This window comes from Melopsittacus undulatus, chromosome 5 (assembly GCF_012275295.1).
Source record: "Melopsittacus undulatus isolate bMelUnd1 chromosome 5, bMelUnd1.mat.Z, whole genome shotgun sequence".
Lineage (NCBI taxonomy): Eukaryota > Metazoa > Chordata > Aves > Psittaciformes > Psittaculidae > Melopsittacus > Melopsittacus undulatus.
The window spans coordinates 68715566-68737867 of NC_047531.1; the positions used below are offsets into that span (position 1 = coordinate 68715566).

Consider the following 22302-nt stretch of genomic DNA (forward strand, 5'->3'; position numbering starts at 1 on the left):
TACTTGTTCATCAAGCATTTAGCATAATTTCTGTATTATTTTGCTTGTAAATTTCCCCATAGAGTTTCAAAGGTACTTAATTTCAGATGTATGCATGCCATGCAGATGTTAGCTGTTACTTACCCTTTCAAGTTCCTCAATTCTCTTTTCCAAAGCGTTATTTGGTATGGAACTGCCAGAAGAATTTGCATCCCTGCTGTATCTGCTGTAAGTTGCCCTGTCTGTTCGTGAATACCTATTTGGAGCGTCATCTTCTGGTGCATTAGCTGTGCTGCAAAGGCAAAAAGCAAAAGCAGATGTCTAGTTATACATTTAACAAAATGGAAGTGATATAGAAGTAACAAGAAGTACTTCCCAAAGCACGCAACAAGTCAGCCTAATAAACTGCGGAGAACTTCTTTCACAGCTCTTGTGTTGCTGAGAGCTCACTAAATCCACTGCCCCAAGGAGTCAAATACTTGGATAATGCAGCTCTGACAGCATAGGTAATCAACTTTAAACCCATATTTATCTATTTTAAAAGATTTTAAAGTTTTATGAACTGTGTGCATTAAAACCCAAGCTAAACAACTTTATTTTGAAAAGCAAAGTACTACTATGGAGTTAAAAAGATACTTGGTTTATGAAGATGAAAACCAAATGTAAGAAGCTTACAGGTATCAACTGACTTTTCAGGAACTATTGATATCACCTGTAAGAAACTATAAAGCAAACTAAAGTGAGAAAGTGATGCAACACAACATACTCATTTTATGCCATTTCCAAATGTTTTACTTCAGAAGTTGGAATACACAGCAGCGTGTCATAGTTCAGTTGGCAGACACTCACTCATTAACTGGTGGTATGTTTTCTGTTTTAGATCATGAGTGTATTCCTTAAAACTCATTGCCACAGAATCTTAACAAACAAGCACAGCAAATGCGTGCAAACTAGTTTTATATAAAACACTAAAGGGTTCTCCATTATGACTGCTATGTACAAAATCAGTGCTAATTTAAAAATATACCTGAGAATTCAAGCACTTTCAAAGTCACAAATTGAAAAGTGTTCTTCCCAAAGCTATTTTCCTTCTAATAGCAATGCTATTTACCTGCAGTGTAGAACCTAATGAATAATTAAGAGCAGCATAACAGAATGTCCTGGGACCAGGCAGTGAGATACACATCTTTCCCTTCTCAAGTCACCAAAACCACACTTAGAATTTGAAAATATACCACTGAACAGCCAATGAGGGGAAAAAAAACCCCAACCCAATAAAAAAATCCCTTGTTCAGTCTTCACCAGGAAGACTAAAATGGAGATACTCAAAAGCCACTTGGACATGGTCTTGGACTGGCCCTCAGTGGTCCTGCTTGAGCAGGGGGTTGGACCCCTCCAGAGGTCCCTTCCAACCTCAGTTAGTCTTTGATCCTGTGATATGACACAGCTGAAATATGTATACCATGACTTTCTAGAACACTTAGGAGAAGAATGAAAACCACTACGAGTATCCCTACACTTCCTTCAAAACATAGAAGAGTATATGATTAATGTGTTCATTTAATAGTTTTGCATTTCTTAACTCTAGAAAACCACTGCTGACAATGTGCAGAACTAGATGGATACACTGCAAATCAAACACAGGAGTATCTGGCAAAGGGATGTCTTTTCATGGATATAAATACTGCTTTGCTCCAGTATGTGTGAAGTTTCCAAGGCACACTGACACAATTGTAAGGAATTTTGTAGCTTAATGTTATTACCATATTTAGCACTGTTTATTCTTCATCCAGAAGATTTAAAAAAAAGGCAAAACATTTCTAGGACCGGATACGCATATTGCAACACAACATAAGAGAAATATTTTAGCTTAACTCTATAAATTCTAGATTATTCAGCTTTCTGAAATGTGTCTTTTCCTGCTGTTGAATGTCTCAAAGATAGGCCACACAAAAAAAGGCTTAAATTTTTATCAGTAAAAAATTAAGCTTTTTGCCAATATACTTGATTATTTCAACTCAAGGGAGTGATGTTGGCAGATGCTCCTGCAGGAGAGTTGGAAGAAAGAATATGTGGACAGGCAGGGTATCACTAGTAAGGAAAATTCAGGCATTCTCTATATTTTCCCTGAAACTCACACTGAAGAATTTCCTCACCTATTCCAGTGGGGAACAGACCCTACTGAACACAATCCCTTTCAGAATCAGCAAGTACAAAGGAAATTTCATTTCTTGGAAATGGGATTAAAAAAAATGAAGGAGGCATCAGTCCATACAGCTACAACGTTCATTGTTTTGGCTGTTACAACCAACGTCTAGCACACAGCGACAGCAAAACCAGGTACCATCCAAGATACAATAAACTAATCTTTCACAAAGAATGGAATGTTAGTGTTCTGACACAATGTCACTTTGCAAGCCTTAAACAAGGAAGAAAACACATTTAGAGTAACAGTATCACTGAACTTGGTGTCCAAGTTCTCTTTACTAAGAGAGAATACCTATCAACCAACCCCAACAAACATGTGTCTATGGAAATAAACCTGTATATTTTATATATTTTATATGTATAAATATGCAACACTACTACTAATCATAATAGCAATAATATTAACCTGTCCAAACTGAAGAGCTTTGTATACAGGTAAGAAAAGTGGATTTATGCCTTCTTTTGGGGGATGAGGGGAAAAATGCATGCATGTGACAGCAGAACCTGTCTAGTTTGAGACTGCAATTGAAAGCTTGCCTCCTCCACTTCCTAACTGAATAAAGGTTTACAAATACTTGCAACTTGGAAGCTGCTGGAATCTCACAAAAGGTACAAAAGTAAGAAAGCCAACTGTCAGTAGATGTACATCAGGTAAAAGCAGTCATCAGCATCAGAATGAAAATGATAGAGATCTGCAAGTTGAAAAAATTTAGTCACTGCTCAAGAATGCAATTCAGAATGTGTTCCACCTTTTAGCATTCAAGTAGCTTATGCACATGACTGCTCAACGCTTGCAGAGGAAACATCTAGCCACAGGCTAGGGCTGCAGGACACATTGTATTTTATATTCTTTTTCAGGAATAATACTGTATTTGTATTGTATTTGTAGCCATATGTACACTGCATCAGAGTGCCCACCCAGAGAGCAGCACACGAGAATGCAAGAGGATAAAACCATCCCTCACCACTGCTTTAAAAGGGCATGCTCAACAAGATGTTTAACTAAATTCAACTTGTTGTTCCACTAGCTTGCTTTCAATTAGCCACTATCAAAACACCTCATTTTAAATGTGCATTCCTGTACTAGAATGCTGAAAACAGAGAACACTTTTGCAACTTCAGAAGACATGCTTGTTTTTTTCTGGCTGTACTACAACAGAAATCACATAGAAAAGCAAACGACATCACAGTTTGACTACTCTTACGCAGAAACAGAAGTTTTGTTTTGAAATTATGTTCTAGTTATTTCCTTTAAAATACATCAGGTATTCACACAAGGACAGGTTTAACAGCGATATTACAGAAAAGTGGAGTAACTCTTGCTTCTTCCAAGGCCTCTTTAGTTCTCCCAGTGTCTTCCTGAAGCACTGTCCAAATTGTAATTTCATCCAATTAAGATCATGCCCTCAAAACCTGATTTCTCTGATTTCAAGTACAACACATTTGTAACTGTATTTGTAATTATACTCGATTTGGAAAACCCTGATTAACTATGTCAGTGCAACCCAGTCGATCTTTGTTGAACTTTGGAAGAATGAGCAGAAGACTATTATTTCTAAATAGGCCACCCTGGACTCCTGTTACATTAGACTGCTTAAGCCGAGTTAGTGGCTTTCCGAGCAGAGCTAAGGAAAGGCAGTCTTGTCTTCCTAGCTTCACCCTACAGGTGACAGAGTAGGAAACCATTCAAGGAGCTGACGCAGCAGTCCAGCAGCCCAGCAAACGGAAGCCACTGACTTTCAGCCACAGCTGCTGCCTGAAGCATCACTCTGTCCAGCTGCATTAGCATTGGCACTAGGGACAAGTGAGGAACTGCACCTGGCTCAACTCACACCATCGAAAACTTCTACAGAAACAAACCCTAAGCATTTCTGCCTTCTAGGAACATCAGCATTGCTTGAAAAGGGGATGCAAAAGTCAAGAAAAGCACCTTGGGTGACCCCTGTTTATTTTAAGTGTTCATATCTGCCCTGTAGTGGTCCTAATATAACAAGCTAGATGCTTATTATTATAACATATTATATTAGACAATTATTAGACATATATTAGACAAGACAGTGCTTCTCAACAGCCAGTCCTCACCACGAACCTCCCAAACAGAGGCAGGCAGGCAAGTCTGGACATAGTGTTATGAAACAGTATTTTGCAGCTGTAATTCTTTTTGAGTCAGTGACACCAAGGTTAGTATGACAGAATGTAAATTGTTATAGTTTAAGCTTTGCAGTAATCTAAAAACACTAAGAAAGATAATTTTAGCAGCTCCTTCAGAGCACCTCCAACAGGTACTCAGAAGCACTCACTTCTCTTCTTGTCATCTTCTCACTTATTTTTCAACTTTTGCATCAATGTTAAACTTGAATACAATGTCTAGACCACTAGAATATAGTGGTCAAGGCTCTCTACCTGTTGTGCTCCATGATAATGTGCCATTCTATCCCCTAAGAGAGGGGAAAACAACTCGGACATTTTGTCTGGAAGCTATGAACCCATACCATATTGTATTCATTTCCACTAATAAAAAAACTTGTAAGGGGAACACCTCTGAACCAGTAAGAGATTTTAATCCAGCTTTTTCTCTAAACTGATCCAGCCTGATCTGTCTGATCCATGAACCATGCAAAAATCTTCCAAGTTATTTAAAATCCTGATTTCCAAGGTTTTCTTTTCAATTTAAAATATTTTTAAACAAGAAGCTGAACTGATTCAAAAGTGTCCTGGTTTGAGCAGTAGCAGTCATTTTTCTCCTTCTTGGTAGCTGGTGCAGTGCTGTGGTTTGACTTTCGGGCTGAGAACGGTTGCTGACAGCAAGAATGTTTTGAGTTACTGCTCAAATGTTTGGTTTGTCCAAGGCCTTTTCTGAGACTCATGTTCTGCCATGGAGGAGGGGAGGTCGGGAGGAAGGAGAGACAGGACACCTGACCCAGGCTAGCCAAAGAGGTATTCCATACCATAGCACGTCATACCCAGGAGGTAACCGGGAGAGACCCGGAAAGGCTGGAACTCTGGGGGGATGGAGGAGGTATCGGTCGGTGCTTGGTGGGGCAGGGTGGGGTGAGTTATGGGTTGGTGGCTGGCGAGGTGTTGTATTCTCTTCACTTGTTATTGGCTTTATCGCTATTGTTTGTAGTAGTAATAGCAGGAGTGATTTGTGTTGTGCCTTAGTTATTAAACCGTTCTTATATCAACCCGTGGGGGCTACATTCTTTGGATTCTCCATCCTAACTCTCCGGGAGTTGGGGGAGCGAGGGGGGGGAGTGAGTGAACGAGCTGTGCGGACTTGGTTTTAAACCACAACAAAAAGCTAGTAGAAATTCCTAAAAATAAGCTGCTAAAACTAATTCTCTGTGCTTAGAAAAATATTCCTATGTCCACATACATAACCTTGCCTTACTGTTATACTTGTAAACAAACTTTTTAGTTCACAGAATGCAAGAGAAACATAGTTCATGTTTACATGTGGATTACACTCAAGTATTTCAACATACAGAATACATTTTGTCATTCTCTTGTTTGAGAAGCCAGTGATGACATCAGCTATGCTGACAGCATCAGACCTGACTCAGAAAACCACTCCTATTAATGGCAACACATTTGTTACTTTAAAATAACCACTCAAAAAGCACTACAAAAACTGGTAGACCCCATTTCAGTAATAGTTTGGAATGGCCAGGATGAGGCATATCACATTAAGAAAACCTTAGAGAAAAATGAAAGATGAGGAAGTTGATATAGGCTATTACAACTGAAGGACACCTACACATATTATTCACATAAAGCTCACAGTCGGGACAGATGACTTACCACAGCTCCTAAATACTCTGATGAACATGTCCTGTGGCCTTCAGGTCAGCATGACCTTGAAGATTATGGTTGTGCTTTTAATAAATCTTACAGTACCACTCCAGATCACAACAGAACCATCATTTTCTTCTGAAAATATTTCACATGGTTATTCATGCAGCTACAAAGGAACCCCTCCACAAACTTCTGGGGTCTAAGTGTGGAAAGCTTTGAAGCAAATTCAGAAGACAGTTATGGACTAAGATCCTCATCCTGAACTTTTAGCTACTTTACTGCATAAGAAGACAGGCTCAGCCAGCCAGAACTGAAGTAGAATAACATACGGCAGCCAGCTGAGTTCATTTGTAAACATGTCTTCTAGTCAAGGGACACTCAGTGAAACAGGTTTCTCAGCAATGTCACATAAATGTTTAACCATGGATTGCTATATCCATGTAAGGCAAAGCAGTCGATGTGTCTGATTAGGTAGGTAGTAAAATCTGTGCAATTCCTTGATCCCTGGAACATACTGAGAGAACAATGGTTGTGTGAGAATACACAGCACAGACCTTTCTCTACTCTTAAGTCTCACTTGTCCTGGCAGGTGCAGGAGGATGAGCATCTCAATGTAGAGGGGCAGGATCACCTCCTTTGACATGCTGGCCGTACTTCTTTTGATGCAGCCCAACATACCGGCCCTGGGCTGTGAGCATACACTGCTGGGTGTGAGTTTCTCACAAACCAATACCCCCAAGTCCTTCTCCTCAGGGCTCCTCTCAATCCATTCTCTGCTCAGACTATTTGTACTTGGTATTGCCCCGACCCAGATGTAGACCACCACACTTGCCTTTACTTTCAGCTTGCTTTGAAAATCTAATGAGTACACCCAAAACTATTAAAAGACAATTAAGTTGACCATATTTGAACCTTGAAGCAGCTAATGGTGTCAGTTCATCCTTTTGGTATTCACAGTTCAGTTTGAGGTGTGATCACGGAATGGCATTTTCTGTTTCTAAACTTAGTACTGTACTTGGTACTTAAGGGAGATCTGATTAAGAATTGCTGTAGAAAAGGCTGGGTTTAGTAAGACTTTCCTTTACTACAGATGCTGGAAGGGACCAACAAGCCAAACACTGTCAGAACAGAAGATGACTTTGGTCCTCACACCAGAAACTGAAGCCACAAGAACACACATTTTGTTCAAGTACTCTCGTGAAAATTTACTTCAGGGAAGGCAGAAGTTTTTTAATATAGAGGAAAATAGACACTGTTAACTCTAAGCACAGTGGCCACAGTATACCTTAGGGAGGCACAGTTAGAATAAAACCCACTTAGGATTTGTGAACACTGGGCACTGTGCTGACTTCGTAGGACAATCCTTTGTTTTCAGCATGAGATTTGAAGACTATGCAATGTGTAAGACAGCAATATGCATAAAAAAATATTGAAAAGCAGCTCATGAAAAGTCAAGAGCTCTCCTGAATGTAATGCCAGTCCCAAGGGGGAAAGTTGACAAAGGATGTATATCACACATACAACCAAACCTAACGGAGGAAAGACTGCACAAACAAGTCTTATGTTAGCATTTTATAGTTTTGGAGCTTCCTATCTTTGCAATGCTAATCACAAGAATTAACTTATGTTTAAATAAGCTACAAAGTTGATTGTACTAACTTCTATTTACTACCACCACACACACAAACAAGTTTATGTGATACAGTATGTGAACAGAGTGAAGATAAGGTTTATAAAAAGCCACAAAGCACCATGACAAACACCACTAAGTATTCAGCAGATACAAACAGCAATGAAAGTCTGCACAGGGACTGACAAGGAAGTGGAGACTCAACTAAAATTGTTTTTATTAGTAAGAACGTAATCATGAAATTATGTAGTTGTTAAGGTTGTGACAATAAATCCACCCATTCTGCAACAACAGAGATTAAAAAATACCCCATGCACCAATAAATAGTATCACTCAACTAGGTTTACGAGAACCCAGGTATATAATCATAAAGGACAGCATCAGGCTAGAAAATGTGTAAAAGCATAACAAGGTAAGTTATTATGTTTCACAATGAGGGTAATGAGGCAGTGGATCAGGTTGCCCAGAGAAGCCATGGATTCTCCATCACGGGAAGTGTTCAAGGCCAGGTTGGATGGGGCTTTGATCAACCTAATTTAGTGAAACATTTCCCTGCCTGTGGCGGGGGGGTGGACTAGAAGACCTTTGAAGGCCCCTTCCAACCCAAACCACTCTATGATCCTATAGGTGAACAAGTCTGAGGGGTGGAAAATACACCAGTGAAGAGGAGATAAAGTAGGTGCTCTTTGCGTGTACTTCTACAGACAGAATATACATGCACAGGTGAGTTAAAATCTAAAAGAGAACACACTCATGTGTCAAATAAAAATAAGTTTACACAATGCCTTGCTTCAGTTGAGACATTTTAGACATCGTGTTACCATTACATTTTCCAATTGTGATAGCTGTGTCAGTATTAATTCTACATGAGCAAAAATTTCACACACTGGTCAGGTACCTCTTGAGTATTTTTTGATTGAAGAACTTGAGTAATGACCAGGGTAAAGAAGCAAATTACAAACAGGACATGTTACATGTGGGCAGCTTTCCCTAGAGCTGAGTTAGTAGCGTGACAAAATAGAAACTTTTCAATATGACTGTGGAGAACAACAAAATTGTCTTCCTGTATTAAATTTCAGAAGATGGTAGTTCATAAATAAACTGTGAAACTCTTAGTCCTAGGTAACGTGTAGTCAAGACATTTGCTTGGGAATCTCTTCTGCACCAGTAAGACCCAGATGAATTTACTTTAAAATAGTAACAGAATAAAGGGGGTTGATAATTTTGCTGCATCCCTCAGGTCATCACTCCGAAATCAAGCTATATATCTACAGTAGCAGTATGATGGCCTCTACTAGTAACACCCATTTAATCAGCTTCATTTCTGGCAGGACTATGTATGTATAGAAATGTGTTGTGTACAAAGATCTCGTACCTTTTATACCTGCTTGAAACCATCCTGGAAGAATCCTAAAAGAAGAAGAAAAGAAAAAGTAATTAACATTTCTCTCACAGTTATACTTCCAAAATACTTCATCACTCCACAGAAAACAAAGCCTGCAGTTAAGAGCAGGAGGCCCATGCCTCAAACAGCTACTGTACAACTCAGTTTTGCACTATTTTGTTGTCAACAGACAGAATACCCAGGATTATTGTCACTATGTTAGTGCTCCTGAAAACCATCTCAGAACCCTTAAATGACAGTTTCTGGTTATATCTTAAAACTGGATTCACTTACTCTGCCCCCTTCACTACTACTACTAATACAGAAACTTGTGCACTTCAAGAGCTGTACATTTACTTGTCTAAAAGTAGCAGAGCAAAACTGTTCTGATCCTTTGGCACCACTGCTGTCCTTCTGGACAGAACAAAAATTGAAGCTGGCCAGTAGTCACGGGTGAGACATCAACTTACTATGTACCAAGTAGGTCATGTTAACTATAGGTATAACTCTTTGCTATACCAACCCAGGTGTTGCAGGCTAGCTCCCCTCAGTTTCTCTCAGGTCTTCTCCTGACATTTACTGTTAAGCAGGTAGGCTAGAGGTCTGTATATGCATATTTCATGCACTCAAATATCAGAATGTGTCTTGTCAAGCTATGGTAAGTCAATTTTTATATCACTGCTTTCTGAGCACCTTCAGAGGCTTAATGCATTATGATTACAAACTTAAAGACTACTCTGCATCTCCTTTGACTGCTATTTGGAAATGATCTTAACTGAAATAGCAAGGAACAGAATACATTTTAAGTAAGAGTACAATTTAAACACAAGTTCAAAGGTGCAGGAACTGTGCATCTGGCCCCTCAAAGATACATACATGGATTACTTGCAGATTACAAGTTTTAATATAATTTTCTTAGCCAAAGGTAAAGAACCTTATTTCCCTTAATGCTGTAAAATATTTTCACTAAGATTACATTTTTGGTTTTTTTTTTTTTTAATCTTTTTAATTTTGGAAAAAAAAAAGAATGCATTACACTTTTACTCTGGCTTTGTAAGGATGGAAAAGGAAACAAAAGTAACAATGAGGAAAATGGCTTGTTTATTGTTACACGGTCCCTGAAAAAAATCAGTACAATATGCACAAATGAGAAAATCTGAAAGAATATATTTGCATCAATAACACAGTGGTTTTACCTTCCCAATACCAGTCTGATCACATCAAAAAATAAAGACATGCTTCAACTGGTAAATGATTACTCAGATTAGACAGAGTAAGTCCACAGATATTTTTTTAAGATGTTGTAAGAACAACATGAACCAATTATCATACGAGTCATAGAAAAAGCTCCCCCCAGCATCAGCAAATACTAGGCAAAAAGTCAGGAAACAATATTTAAGTAGTTAACGAACTGAACCATTGCTTTTGCTGGAAAAAATAATAGCAAAGCTTGGAATTTTGTCTATTTATGACACTAACTGAAGACAAAAGAACAATGAGTTCTCAAAACAAGATGCAAGAGAAATTCCATCCACTTGGAAAATCCCACAAAAGGTTACATTTCACTGATCAGTGCATTAATGTTTTTATAAGTAAACAACCTTAAAAATAGGATAAGAAAACTATTTTATTGCAGAAAATAAAGCTGAGAAAATTATTTGCATTACAGAAAAACAAAAAAGATCTTAAAGTGTATTTTGTTTCATGCAGCATTTTCAACTTCAGCAATAAGTGCTACACTTTCCCTAATACTAGCAGAAGAGCAACATTCAACAAAGTCAAATTATAGAAATTATTTAAAGAAACCCACAAAGTGAAGTAAAATTGCTGCTTTAACACTGATAACTATTTTATCATTGATGACAGCATCTGAAAAGTAGCAATTCACAGCTATGAAACAGCAATCTAATTTCACCTCTAAAAGCACAAGGAAACAATTTTAAATGGTACCAAAGCTATTTTTAAAGTTTACTAAGGGCATGTTATCTTTGAAAGGTCATGGCAGTAAGGGAGAGTTTCTAAGGACTGGAAGGAAGCAAATGTCACTCCTATCTTCAAAAAGGAAGATCCAAGGAACCACATGCCAGTGCTTACCTCAGTCCCTGAGTAGGTGATGGAACAAATCCTGAAGGACAAGAAGGTGAAATCAGCATGAATATATGAAGGGGAAATCATGCCTGACTGACCTGACAGCCTTCTGCAATGAGATGACTGGCTCAGTGGATGAAGAGAGAGCAGATGACTTTTGTCTTGATTTTAGCAAGGCTTTCAGTACCTTCCCCCATAGCTTATGAAGTCCAGCTGGAAATTAGTCACTCAGCAGGGGCTGATCAGTACAGTACAGTACCCTTTAACACCTTCATTAACAACTCAAGTAATGGGACAAAGTGTACCTTCAAAAAAATTCGTAGACTATGCAAAACAGGATGAGCAGCTAATAATGCATCAAATGGCTGTGCTGCCATATAAAGGGACAAAAAAAATTACTAGCTGGATAATGAGGTAATAGAGACCTCAGTAAGTTTAAAATATATATATAAAAGAAATGCAAAACCTTTCACCTTAGTAGGAATAATCCCAAGTACCAGTACACATTGTGGACCAGCTGGGAAACTTCTGTGAAGAAAACAACCTGGAGGTCTCAGTGGGCACCAAGCTGAACACGAGGCATCAATGTGCCCTTGCAGTAAAGGCAGCCAATGGCATCCTCAGGATGTGCTGCTAGCAGGTCAAGGGAGGTGATTCTTCCCCTCTGCTCAGCCCCAGTAAGACCACACCTGCAGTGCTGAGTCCAGTTCTGGACATTTCAGTAAGAGAAAGACATCCTGGAGAGGTCCCAGCTAAGGGACACACAGAGGAGTAAAGGTCTGGGACATCTGACACATGAGGAGAAGCTAAGAGTGCTGGGAATGTTCAGCTCAGGAGGTATCTTGCCAACATGTACAAACACAGTAAAGAAGATGGAATCATACTGCACTGCGCTCAAAGAGGATGAGAGGCAACGGACAGAAGGTGAAATACAGGAAACTCAATTTAAGTGTAAGAAAGTACTTTCTTAATGTGAGATTAAACATTAGAGCAGGTTACCTAGAGAGATTATGGAGTTCTTAGAAAAAAGCAATTGGCCACAACCCTGAGCAATTTACTGTAGTTGACCCTGCTCAGTTCATAAGGCTTGGACTAGAGACTTCCTGAGATTCCTTTCAGCCTTAATGACTGCATGCTTCTGCTCTACTTGTCTGAGTTTTCCATCTTCATTCTTCTCCCAGCTTACTGAGTTTAAGTGAACACATACCTAATATCCTGCAGCTTCAGAGGATTTCATTCTGCTCTCCAACACTCATCTGGGGATTTGCCTATCTGAAATTTTATATATAGAGGGCTGTAAAAGCCTGATTTTTAGCTTTAAGACAGTCAGCAATGACTGACAAGTTGATTTGACTCTGATGTATGAAGAGATTTAAGTAGTTTCATCTAATTTAAGTAGTTTCATCTAATACATTAAGATAATGTTCAATATATATGAAAACTGAAATGCCGTATCGATAGTTATCAGTCACATTTACCACAACAAAGAGGCTTCTAAATGTTTGGCAGGACTATTCACAAAAGCTAGTTCTTCAGAAAAGAAAGCTGGGAAAGCAAACAAATGCTCAGGGACAAAGTACATGGCAAATACTTTCATTTGCTATGTATGACAGCTGTTAAAACTAAGGAAAAAAACCCCAAAGAATTAACCAGCCCTTTGTAAAAAACGTTTCAAGATGTATTAGTGGTTTTTATTCTAATAGTTAAAATTAAGCATGAACAAAAAGTTAAAAATACACATCTGATACATAAAAAACATTTCTTCTGAAAATAAAATTAATACTGCAGATTTGGTAAATTGTGACTTTTACTATATTATTATGTAACGTAAGTGCAAACCAATCACTCTTTAAGGTGATGATGCAAGCACCAGGGAAATATATTATTTATCTCTGTTCTCATGTTAAATTATTTTGTGTGTATTATTTATCCAAAAGTTGCTGGGAACAGGAATATATATGTAGTTATATAACAAACAGCATTCTGTGTCTATTAATCAGAAAAGAATCTAAGCTTTCAAACTACTCATAAGCTCTTAAAAAGAAGCAAGCATCTCTAATAATTTAAGATCTCATTTCCTCTATCACTGTTGGAGAAGAGGTTGGCAGAAAATTAAGAGGAAGATTGCTGTTTTGCAAAGAATTAAGCTAAAAGCAGATGATTAGGTGCATATATAAATACTAATTTACAACTCTTGCTTATGTTATTTAACATTTTTACACTCTGAGTTTTAACCTATGTTTAAAATAGTAATTACCATAAAAATGATTTGACAAAATAATGTTTTAGCAACAATGAAGGGATCAGTTTATTAGAATATCTCACTTTAAAAAAGGAATTCTTTTTATTGTCTGTGGAAATCCTGAATGGAAAAGCAGTCAGTAAAGAACTAACTCGTAACAGTTATGCTAATGGTTTCCTTCATAGTGGTTGAAAAATAATGCTGCCAAAGACATCAGGTCTTCATCCAGGGTTGAAATCACACCCTCATTTCAATTCAGTGCTCAAAACACAGCTTTCAAAATACTTTTACTTCTTGCACATGATTCCTGGCAGCTTGCATTACCTTATAACAGTATATACTACTGCAAACAAATTATATAATCAAGCAGTCTTGCTCTTGATCCACCTCAAGTGGTTCAAGAACACTGCAGGCTGACATAGGTCAGCACTACTGCAGAAAATTGGTCATGATCCCTTTTCATGTCCACAGAAGTGTTTATGCAACCAGGTATTAATGCATGACACATGGTGATCTAGGTGAAACAGCAAAGATTTGTCTCATTCACATGAGCTCCTTCTTCTCATTCAGCAGAGAGCCAAACACATACATACACCTGCAGCACAAGACAATGTATGAGTGCAGAACAGGCACGTGAGACTATTTCCATTAATGAAACCATTTACTACCAATTAAATTTCTGCCAAACTAGAATGTAAGCAAGTTTCCCAACTCCCCTCTCTGCTCCTGGCTCATCTTGGTACTTCACATGGCCAATACAGAGATTATACAAACAAGCTGGTCATCAGGCTTTAAATAAATAGTTCTCTGTGTTTACAAGTGTCTGACGAAGATTTCCAGATGTTAAACTAACCCTGCCATTACAAATCCACTAGCTAAAATGCACTAATGAACATGCTTTTGAACATGCACAAACTCTGGAGGTCAGCTGGACTAGGAAAATGGTTCTCTGGAATCCCTTGAAAGACTACTTACAAGTTTTGCAAACAATTAAATCAAATCATCTGGATCAAACCAGGCTCTTAGAGTACGCTGGTACATATAGAAGTGGTTTAGAATTTGACTGTATATTAGCATTATGACATGATACCACTGCATAATGATATGTATTATGTAGTCAATGATACAACTACACAATGATATGCATGGTTAAATTTATTTAAATTAGGCCACCAAAATAATTTTTTTTCATATGCAATACAAATATGAAAATGTGTGGGAAATAAAACATCGCTGCATGGAGGAAGGAGGGCTGTCTGCTCTTTTACATATCAAGGAACAGGTAGATTTTATCTCCAGCCAGCCAATTAATTTAACTCCAATCTCCTCCTTGAGTCACACCTCGAGTAACTACATCTACTTTCTTCTTACATTCAGTACAACTTTATGTTGCCATTACCTAGGAAACCAGTTACGTATCTTCTGCATGCAAAGTCTCATTCAGATATGAAAGTGACACAACATCTGAATGCTTCACAATTTAAAGACAATCTGATCCTAATATAAACCAGGAATAAGTGCAGGTGTGGAAAGTAGGAGAAAGAATGTTGAAATGCACTTCTTTCCCCTTCCATCAAAATTCTCCAAAAGCACGCACTGCTCAGAAGCAAGTGTCATGAAGATTACCTTCCATTCCTGATTCTAGATACCTTGGAAATGTCTAGAGATGGTTTTTATGGAATGCAATACAAATCCAACTTCTAATAGAAATCTTATCACCACTCAGAAAAGGGAGGGTGAGGGAAAACCCCACTCATTATTTCCACAGAAACCATTCTTTCCAGAAGCACTCTCAGGTGCTTTCAATAAGCTTAAAGCAGCAATTACTGCTTGCACCCCTTGTAACAGTGCACTTTCTAGATCTTTACTTAGAATACTCATATGTTCAAAACTATTCTAGGTTCCTTTCCCTCTCCATACTCTCCTTGCTGCCAAGATTTTACATCTATTTCCAAGATTCATTATATTTTATGTTTTTTCCTGGTGTGGATTTCCTACAGATGACCTTAAACACTCTTTACTCATTCAATAAATCTCTTTTATAAGCAGTTACTCTAAAAATGAACTTTTTCTTTCTAAAGCTGTTAAGAAAGCATGAAGTTATCACCACCTATTAATCAGTGGCAAAATAAACTGGAACAGGAACCTGGTAAGATCAAACAAAAACAAAAGCTGACCTACTGTTCTTAAATATCCTGACCAAATTTTTCGTATTTGATCTTCCTTTGATTTGTACTCTGGCAAGTTGAAACCAACACGTTTTAAAAGAGCCTTGTTCAATTTAAATCCAACTGATTTTTTTTTTTAAACAAGCCACAATGAGTAACATGCAACAGAATAAAACTTTGGGAAAAAGACATTCCTGTATTCTGGAGATTAAAATTCAATTGCCAGAACTATTTTGATCTTGTAGCACTCAGATGCTTAATTCCAGATCAGCAATACTGAATAACCTCTTCTATGTGATGCAGTTGATACAGACAAACAAGACCTAAAAGTACCATTATACATCTGCATAGAGAGACACACACCAAACAGAAAATCCAAAGAGAAGGCACCCTTACAGATAAGGAGTAACCTAAAAATAAATTATAGCAGCACCACAAGTTGCCAGTTCCGTAACTGACTGTGACTTCTGCTGCAGCCCATATGAAATTCATGCATCTCAAACAGGTTTCAGGCTGTCTCTTCTACCTCTTGACTATGAACCCTTTGAGTAGAAAAGCCGTTAGATTTATCTTTTCAAAATGGAAATATGAACACATGTAATTCTCTGTGATATGTGCGTGTTTCTGGACTGTGGGTGACTGATGTCTCAGGTGAGAACAACTGCAGTTCTCTTCATCTGAACAGAGTGACATTGAAGTACTGCACATTCAACATGCACATGTGCAGAGCCTGTTCCTAGGTTGGTTTCGGTTTTCTAGCTATCAGGAGCAATGAAGGCAACCATGCAAAGAACACCTTTTCCCAGAATCTGGCAGGACCCAAGGGTACCTGTGAGCTCTGGCTCAGCACTGGCCTTGCCTGGCTCCTACAGAGTGAATTAACTGTTCCTACACACAGACTGCCTGGGCACCACACCAGCAGACACAGGTGTGATGCTCTTTTCTGAGCACCATGGAGTGGGAAGCATGGTTGAAAGACACTAAAGTGCCTTGAAGAGCAGCCAGACAGGCTGCAGCAAGGTAGCAACATAGAAGCCTGCCACAAAGACATTCATTATATCCAGACCTACTGAAATATATTTGCACTGTTTCCAGATGTATTCTGTAGTATATGTTACCTGTCTCTAATTAGGCCACAGGATAAAATCCAACTATTCCAACCATTAACTACTCATGCAATTGTGAAGAATAAAAAAATATGATACCTGAGTATAACAATTATTAAACTGTGGCACAATTTTAGACCAGACTAATTTCATATAATGGTAATATAACTTAAAAATTGTAACATAAGGGGTTTTATCTGCTCTTACATGATTCCACAGTTAAAAATGTAGAAATGTTTTGTATGAAGAAAAACTCATTAGAATACATAAGTTCATGGTGGCTCTTTGCCTGAAAAGCAGTATGAATTAAATCTAATGCCTAACTTTTGGGGCTACTTCTTGGCCAATATACAGGTTACAAACTTATGTGTTATGTTACATACTTACATGTATTTTCATAAAATACTTTCTTTTGATAATATTGTAGCATATTGTTTTCCTGTTCACTGACAAACATACGCATGCGATATAAGTAAAACTATAGTAAGTTTACAATGTCCTACAGGTTTCAAAATTGTTACTTGTAACTAGTAAAGCAAAATAAACCAAATTAATGATTACAGATTAGAATTTGCTCAGAAAAAAAGGAGACATCAAAAAGAAGCATGACCAGCAGGTCATGTGACTTCACTCCTCTACTCTGCTCTCATGAGACCTCAACTGCAGTACTGCGTTCAGCTCTGGAGCCTCCAATATGAGAAGGGCTTGGACCTGCTTGAGCAGGTCCAGAGAAGGGCCATGAAGATGATCAGAGGGCTGGAACACCTCTCCTATGAAGACAGGCTGAGAGAGTTGGGCTTGTTCAGCCTGGAAAAGAGAAGGCTCTGGCAAGACCTTAGAGCAGCTTCCAGTACCTAAAAGGGGTCTATAAGAAATCTGGAAAGGGACTTTCTACAAGGGCATAGTGATAGGACAAGGGGGAATGGCTTTAAACTGAGAGAGGGTAGATTAGGACTGGACATTAAGAAAGAAATCTTCCACTATGAGGCTGGTGAGGCAATGGCACAGGCTGCCCAGGGAAGCTGTGGAGGCCCCACACTTGGAAGTGTTCAAGGCCAGATTGGAAGGGGCTTTGAGAAACCTGGCTGAGTAGAACAAAGGTGTTTCTGGCTATGGCAGGGAGGTTGGAACTGGATGATCCTTTCCAACCCAAACCATTCTATGATTCTGTGAATACTTTATTTCTAGCTAGCGATCAGGACATGTAGTGAACTAAACCCCAAAGGAGTGGTGGAAAAGGGAGGGGAAAGGAGAACCACAGACCAGAAAAAAATATTTCAGTTGGGGAAAAATTAAGTGTCCTTACTTCTGTTCACTGAAGTGAACCTTAACATTTTTTTTTTCTACAGCTTCATCTTAATACATAATTAATAAAGACTTCAGACAAGAACTAACTTAGACATGGCCAAAATGCTTGGGTGAAAGCAATAAGTATTTTTCCTGTGAAGGCAAAGGAGCTGTGACTCATCTCTCTGTTTACATAGAGCCAGGAGGCCACAAAGAAACACTGCACAAATGGCTAGGGAAACAAATCCGACATCTCACAAGAAGTTAAATATCTTCAATTCCTACCTATGAAGAAATCCGTCACAGACATTACGTGACAGATTAAAGGAACACCTAAGGTAAACCAAGTAGGTTTATCTTAGGACTTCCCTCAGGGAAGTCACATGTCATTGACAAGAAAACAGCTCCCAAAAATAAGGAAAATTTAAATACTCACTAAAATACATGAACAGATTTTTTCCCTTATTCGGGATCCTCAATTTCTACACCCAAGCAACATTTGATGCCAAAGAACAAGGGTTCAGGACAAGCAGTCAGGCACTCAAAACCTACGAAGATCAGGTGAGGCTGACAAAACCTGACTAGATCTCAAGTGACTCACTGACAGAGCAGGCCTGGCAAAATCATCAGACAATGATTATATCCAACATATGAACCTCATGGATTAGTGTTGAATAGGCATCGACTGAAAATGTAGGCTTCCTAAGATTCCCAGAAAAGAAAGGGAGCTTGGAAATACTTGAACAAAGCTCCCAAATTCAATGTGTCAGTCATAAGAAAATAAAGGATATGTTGCCAGAAACCCTGAGGAACCACCTTCAACACATAAGCAAAAAGCACGGGATCTATAACATAAAATTTAACACTGAAACAGGAGAGCATTTTAAAACAAGACAGAATTCAGATGGACATAAATCTTTACAGCTTACAGAAATTAAGGAATTAGTGTCAATTCTTAAAGGTCATTTCCAACTCAAATGATCCTGTGATTCTAGGATTTCAAGTCACAGAAGAGCTGTCATGGAATGACACCCACAGCAGAGATGACAACAGTGAAAACACAAACAGAACGTGCTGAAGTACTTTACAGCAAGTGTTAAGTATAGAAACCTGCTATATGTGAGAGTCCTTCTCTCACAGAGCTGTATGTGCACAGTCCTTCACAACACACTACCCTGTGTCTACACATACAGACAAAATATGATTTCCCAAGATTCTTTTCAATGGAATTTATGTTGTATTTTACACAGCATTAAAGCTTTTTCAACCTCAGTTAGAAAGCCAAGCTGCTTCTTGGTTTGCACACTTTGTACTAGAAACATATCCAGTGATAAAACCAGCTTCTTCAGTGGAAGCAGTTTGAAACAATGAACTGTCCTCCAACCTCTACGAGGTACTGGTTCCAAGTAAAGAAAAGAGAGGCGAGTATACCAGCAAAATGGGTCTGACAGCTTCTACTAACAAATGAGTAAATGAAGGCTTACAAGCCAGAGACTACTCTGTGGCTCCAAAGCCAAATAACACAGTCACCACATCCATACTCTAAAGCACTTCTTGGAGGGTCTCCTCCATGTTCCACGTAATGTCCCTAAGAAATAATAATTTGGGGTTTCTCCCCAGTCAAAAGTATCTGAAGTCATGCAATGCTTGAACTACAGCCCAAAGCAGTGCTGTTTTCATAACATGAAACCTAGATCTGCGATGCACAGCCCAGCGTGTGGATTAAGGTCATACAGCTGTGTCTCAGCTAGCAAATGCTAGCCATGTCCTCGCAGCACTACACAGGCAGCCAGACCTGGTGCTGCAATGTTTGCGCCACATGCAAGGACTGGTTCCTGGCACATTATTCTTCAAACAGTCACCAGGTATGATGCAAGAGAGCACTAGGTAGCATGAACCAAAACCACACCAGAAAACCTTGGTAATAATTAAGCCAAAAGCTCTTATCAGCAGGGCAGCAGTTGAGCTCGCACCCAGGTCTTGCTCTTTTTAGCAGTATAAACTTAGTCAGACTACCTCCAGCAAACAACTCTGAATTCCAGATTCCTCCTCCTTCCTCAGCCATCACATTAATTACACCAGACTACAAGGATGCAGCCAAGGAGGCTTCCTCGCTCCCCCATCCTCACACCACTACAGAACTGCCATATGCAGCTTCTACACACACAAGCACATCCAAGTCACTACTACTGATACCCTCCTTACTATGAGTAAAATGAATGTATGCTCCGTGCTCTATAAAAATGTTTGACTCCTATTGCTATGTCGTCTGTTTCTGCAGAAGTGTATAAATCTCTGCTCCTCTTTCTGCAACAGTGAGCAAGCTGTCTGCACAAAATATTGCACATCTTGCACAAAAACATTCAGCAAGGATCCCCTTGGTCCACGTAGGTTCTTGCGGAAGAGTGTCCTCCCCCTCTGTACACATCCTGCAAGTATTTATAACTTTGTTATCTAGGCTTCAGACTTGTTCCTGGCATGAAAGCAGTATTAACTAAAATACTCTCTCTAGAACAGAATAGCAGGAAAGTGCAGGAATAAGCAGTATTACCATACCTTGCAGAAAACTTTTTGTGTCACTCAGGCTGTATCATCTATTTGTACAAGCAGATATGGTAGGAAACTCTTCCTTTTTCAATAAACTTGTAGCTACCCCTTCCCTCAACACCCAAGAAATTTTTTGAGAAGCCTGGGAGGAGACACCTACTTCAACCAACATCACCATGTTGACAGCTGATTAGAATTTCCATATGGATTCTTTCAGAGGTGAAACAATCTTCTCAAACCAGCATTCAGTTAACTGAGTTAAGAACTGATGTCAGTCCAAAAAAAGAAACTCTTGGACAGAAAACAATCATAGAACCATAGAACAGTTTGGGTTGGAAAGGACCACAAAGATCATCTAATTCCAACCCCCTGCCATGGCCAGGGACACCTTGCACTAGACCAGGTTGCTTCAAGTCCTTTCCAACCTGGCCTTGAACACTGCCAGGGATGGGGCAGCCACAGCTTCTCTGGGCAACCTGTGCCAGTGCCTCACCACCTTCATAGTAAACAATTTCTTCCTAATACCTAACCTAAATCTCCCCTCTGTCAGTTTAAAGCCATTCCCCTTGTCCTGTCACTCCACACCCTTGTAAAAAGTCCCCCTCCAGATTTCTCGTAGACACCACCCCCCCCCGCCTTTAGGTACTGAACGGCTGCTCTAAAGTCCCCAGTCTTTCATGGGGCCTGTTGACTGTTGACTGCTCAAAACAACAGCTGAGAATTTGAGAAACTGCTTCCTTTCCCTGCAGTCATATAAAGGCCCCAAACAAGGGTACCACTAAGTAATGTACCTGCTTATGCAATTCTGGAGTATAGCTTCATGAACTCAATAGTGAAAGAAACAAACAGTGCGACAACAAAACAAATGCTCATACAGGCTCAGTACATAGCATTAATATCTGCAGATATTAAAGAAATACAGAAGTAATCAAAGCCCTTAATGGAAAGATCACAACTGGACTTGAGAGAAACTGCAAGGAAAAAATGACAACTCACTTTGCTTCTCACTTGGTCTGCAGAAGGATTTAGAAAGTACCTGAGAAGCAGGCTGTGCTGAAACCCCTGCAGTTCCTGAGCAGAAACATAACCCTAAAGCAGGAATAAGAAGCCACCACAATGGCTTGCCTCCACAGATACAGGCTTGAGACAGTTTTAGTTTTCATGCAGGTTCTGCAATGAGTAGTTGTACATGTGTACAGGCACACAAAACCAAATATTCAATTATAGAAGACTTCATGGGTACATTTATTTACTAGGAGTGAAATACATTCTTGAAACAAAATTCTAAGCTTGAACCACTTATTCTCTAAATTAAACTTTACTGAACACAGATGTTAGAAATATGAAATTATGAACGCTTTTCTCTAAGAAAAGCAAAGTTGGCTTGTCAAAGGTAATCAAGTTTATCCTGACAATGATGAGCCTCTGGACACAGATGATGCCTTCCACAAACAAACTGGAAGATTTACCTTTTTAATCAGTTTTTATGAAGACAAATTATGACAACCATGTAGTACTATTTTCCTGTAAGAGGGAAGTCACATAATCCTAGAACAGTTTGGGTTGGAAGGGACCACAAAGATCATCTAATTCCAACCTCCTGCCATAGGCAGGGACACCTTTCATTAGACAAGGTTGCTCAAAGCCCCGTCCAACCTGGCCTTGGACACTGCCAAGGACAAAACAGCCACAGCTTCTCTGGGCAACCTGTTCCAGTGCCTCACCACCCTCACAGTAAAGAATGTCTGATCTAAATCTGCTTTGAGTCAAGTGACTCAAAGTAGGGATACTCAACCTGCATCCTTGAGGCCACACATCACTGGCCAAACAACTTCATTTGGCTCATAGCGAGTTTACAGCTACCCACT

General features: G+C 39.1%; 1 protein-coding gene across 3 annotated transcripts in view; it reads right to left on the bottom strand.

Annotated features, from left to right (window-relative positions):
- Positions 1-22302, bottom strand: part of PAWR (pro-apoptotic WT1 regulator) — a 77452-nt gene that overhangs the window by 7286 nt on the left and 47864 nt on the right. For all 3 annotated transcript variants that reach the window (XM_034063227.1, XM_034063225.1, XM_034063226.1), the window contains exons 4-5: positions 8988-9022; positions 124-271 (exon numbers count right to left, since the gene is read on the bottom strand). In XM_034063227.1, the coding sequence (XP_033919118.1) occupies positions 124-271; positions 8988-9022 (183 nt within the window). The remainder of the gene's footprint in view (positions 1-123; positions 272-8987; positions 9023-22302) is intronic.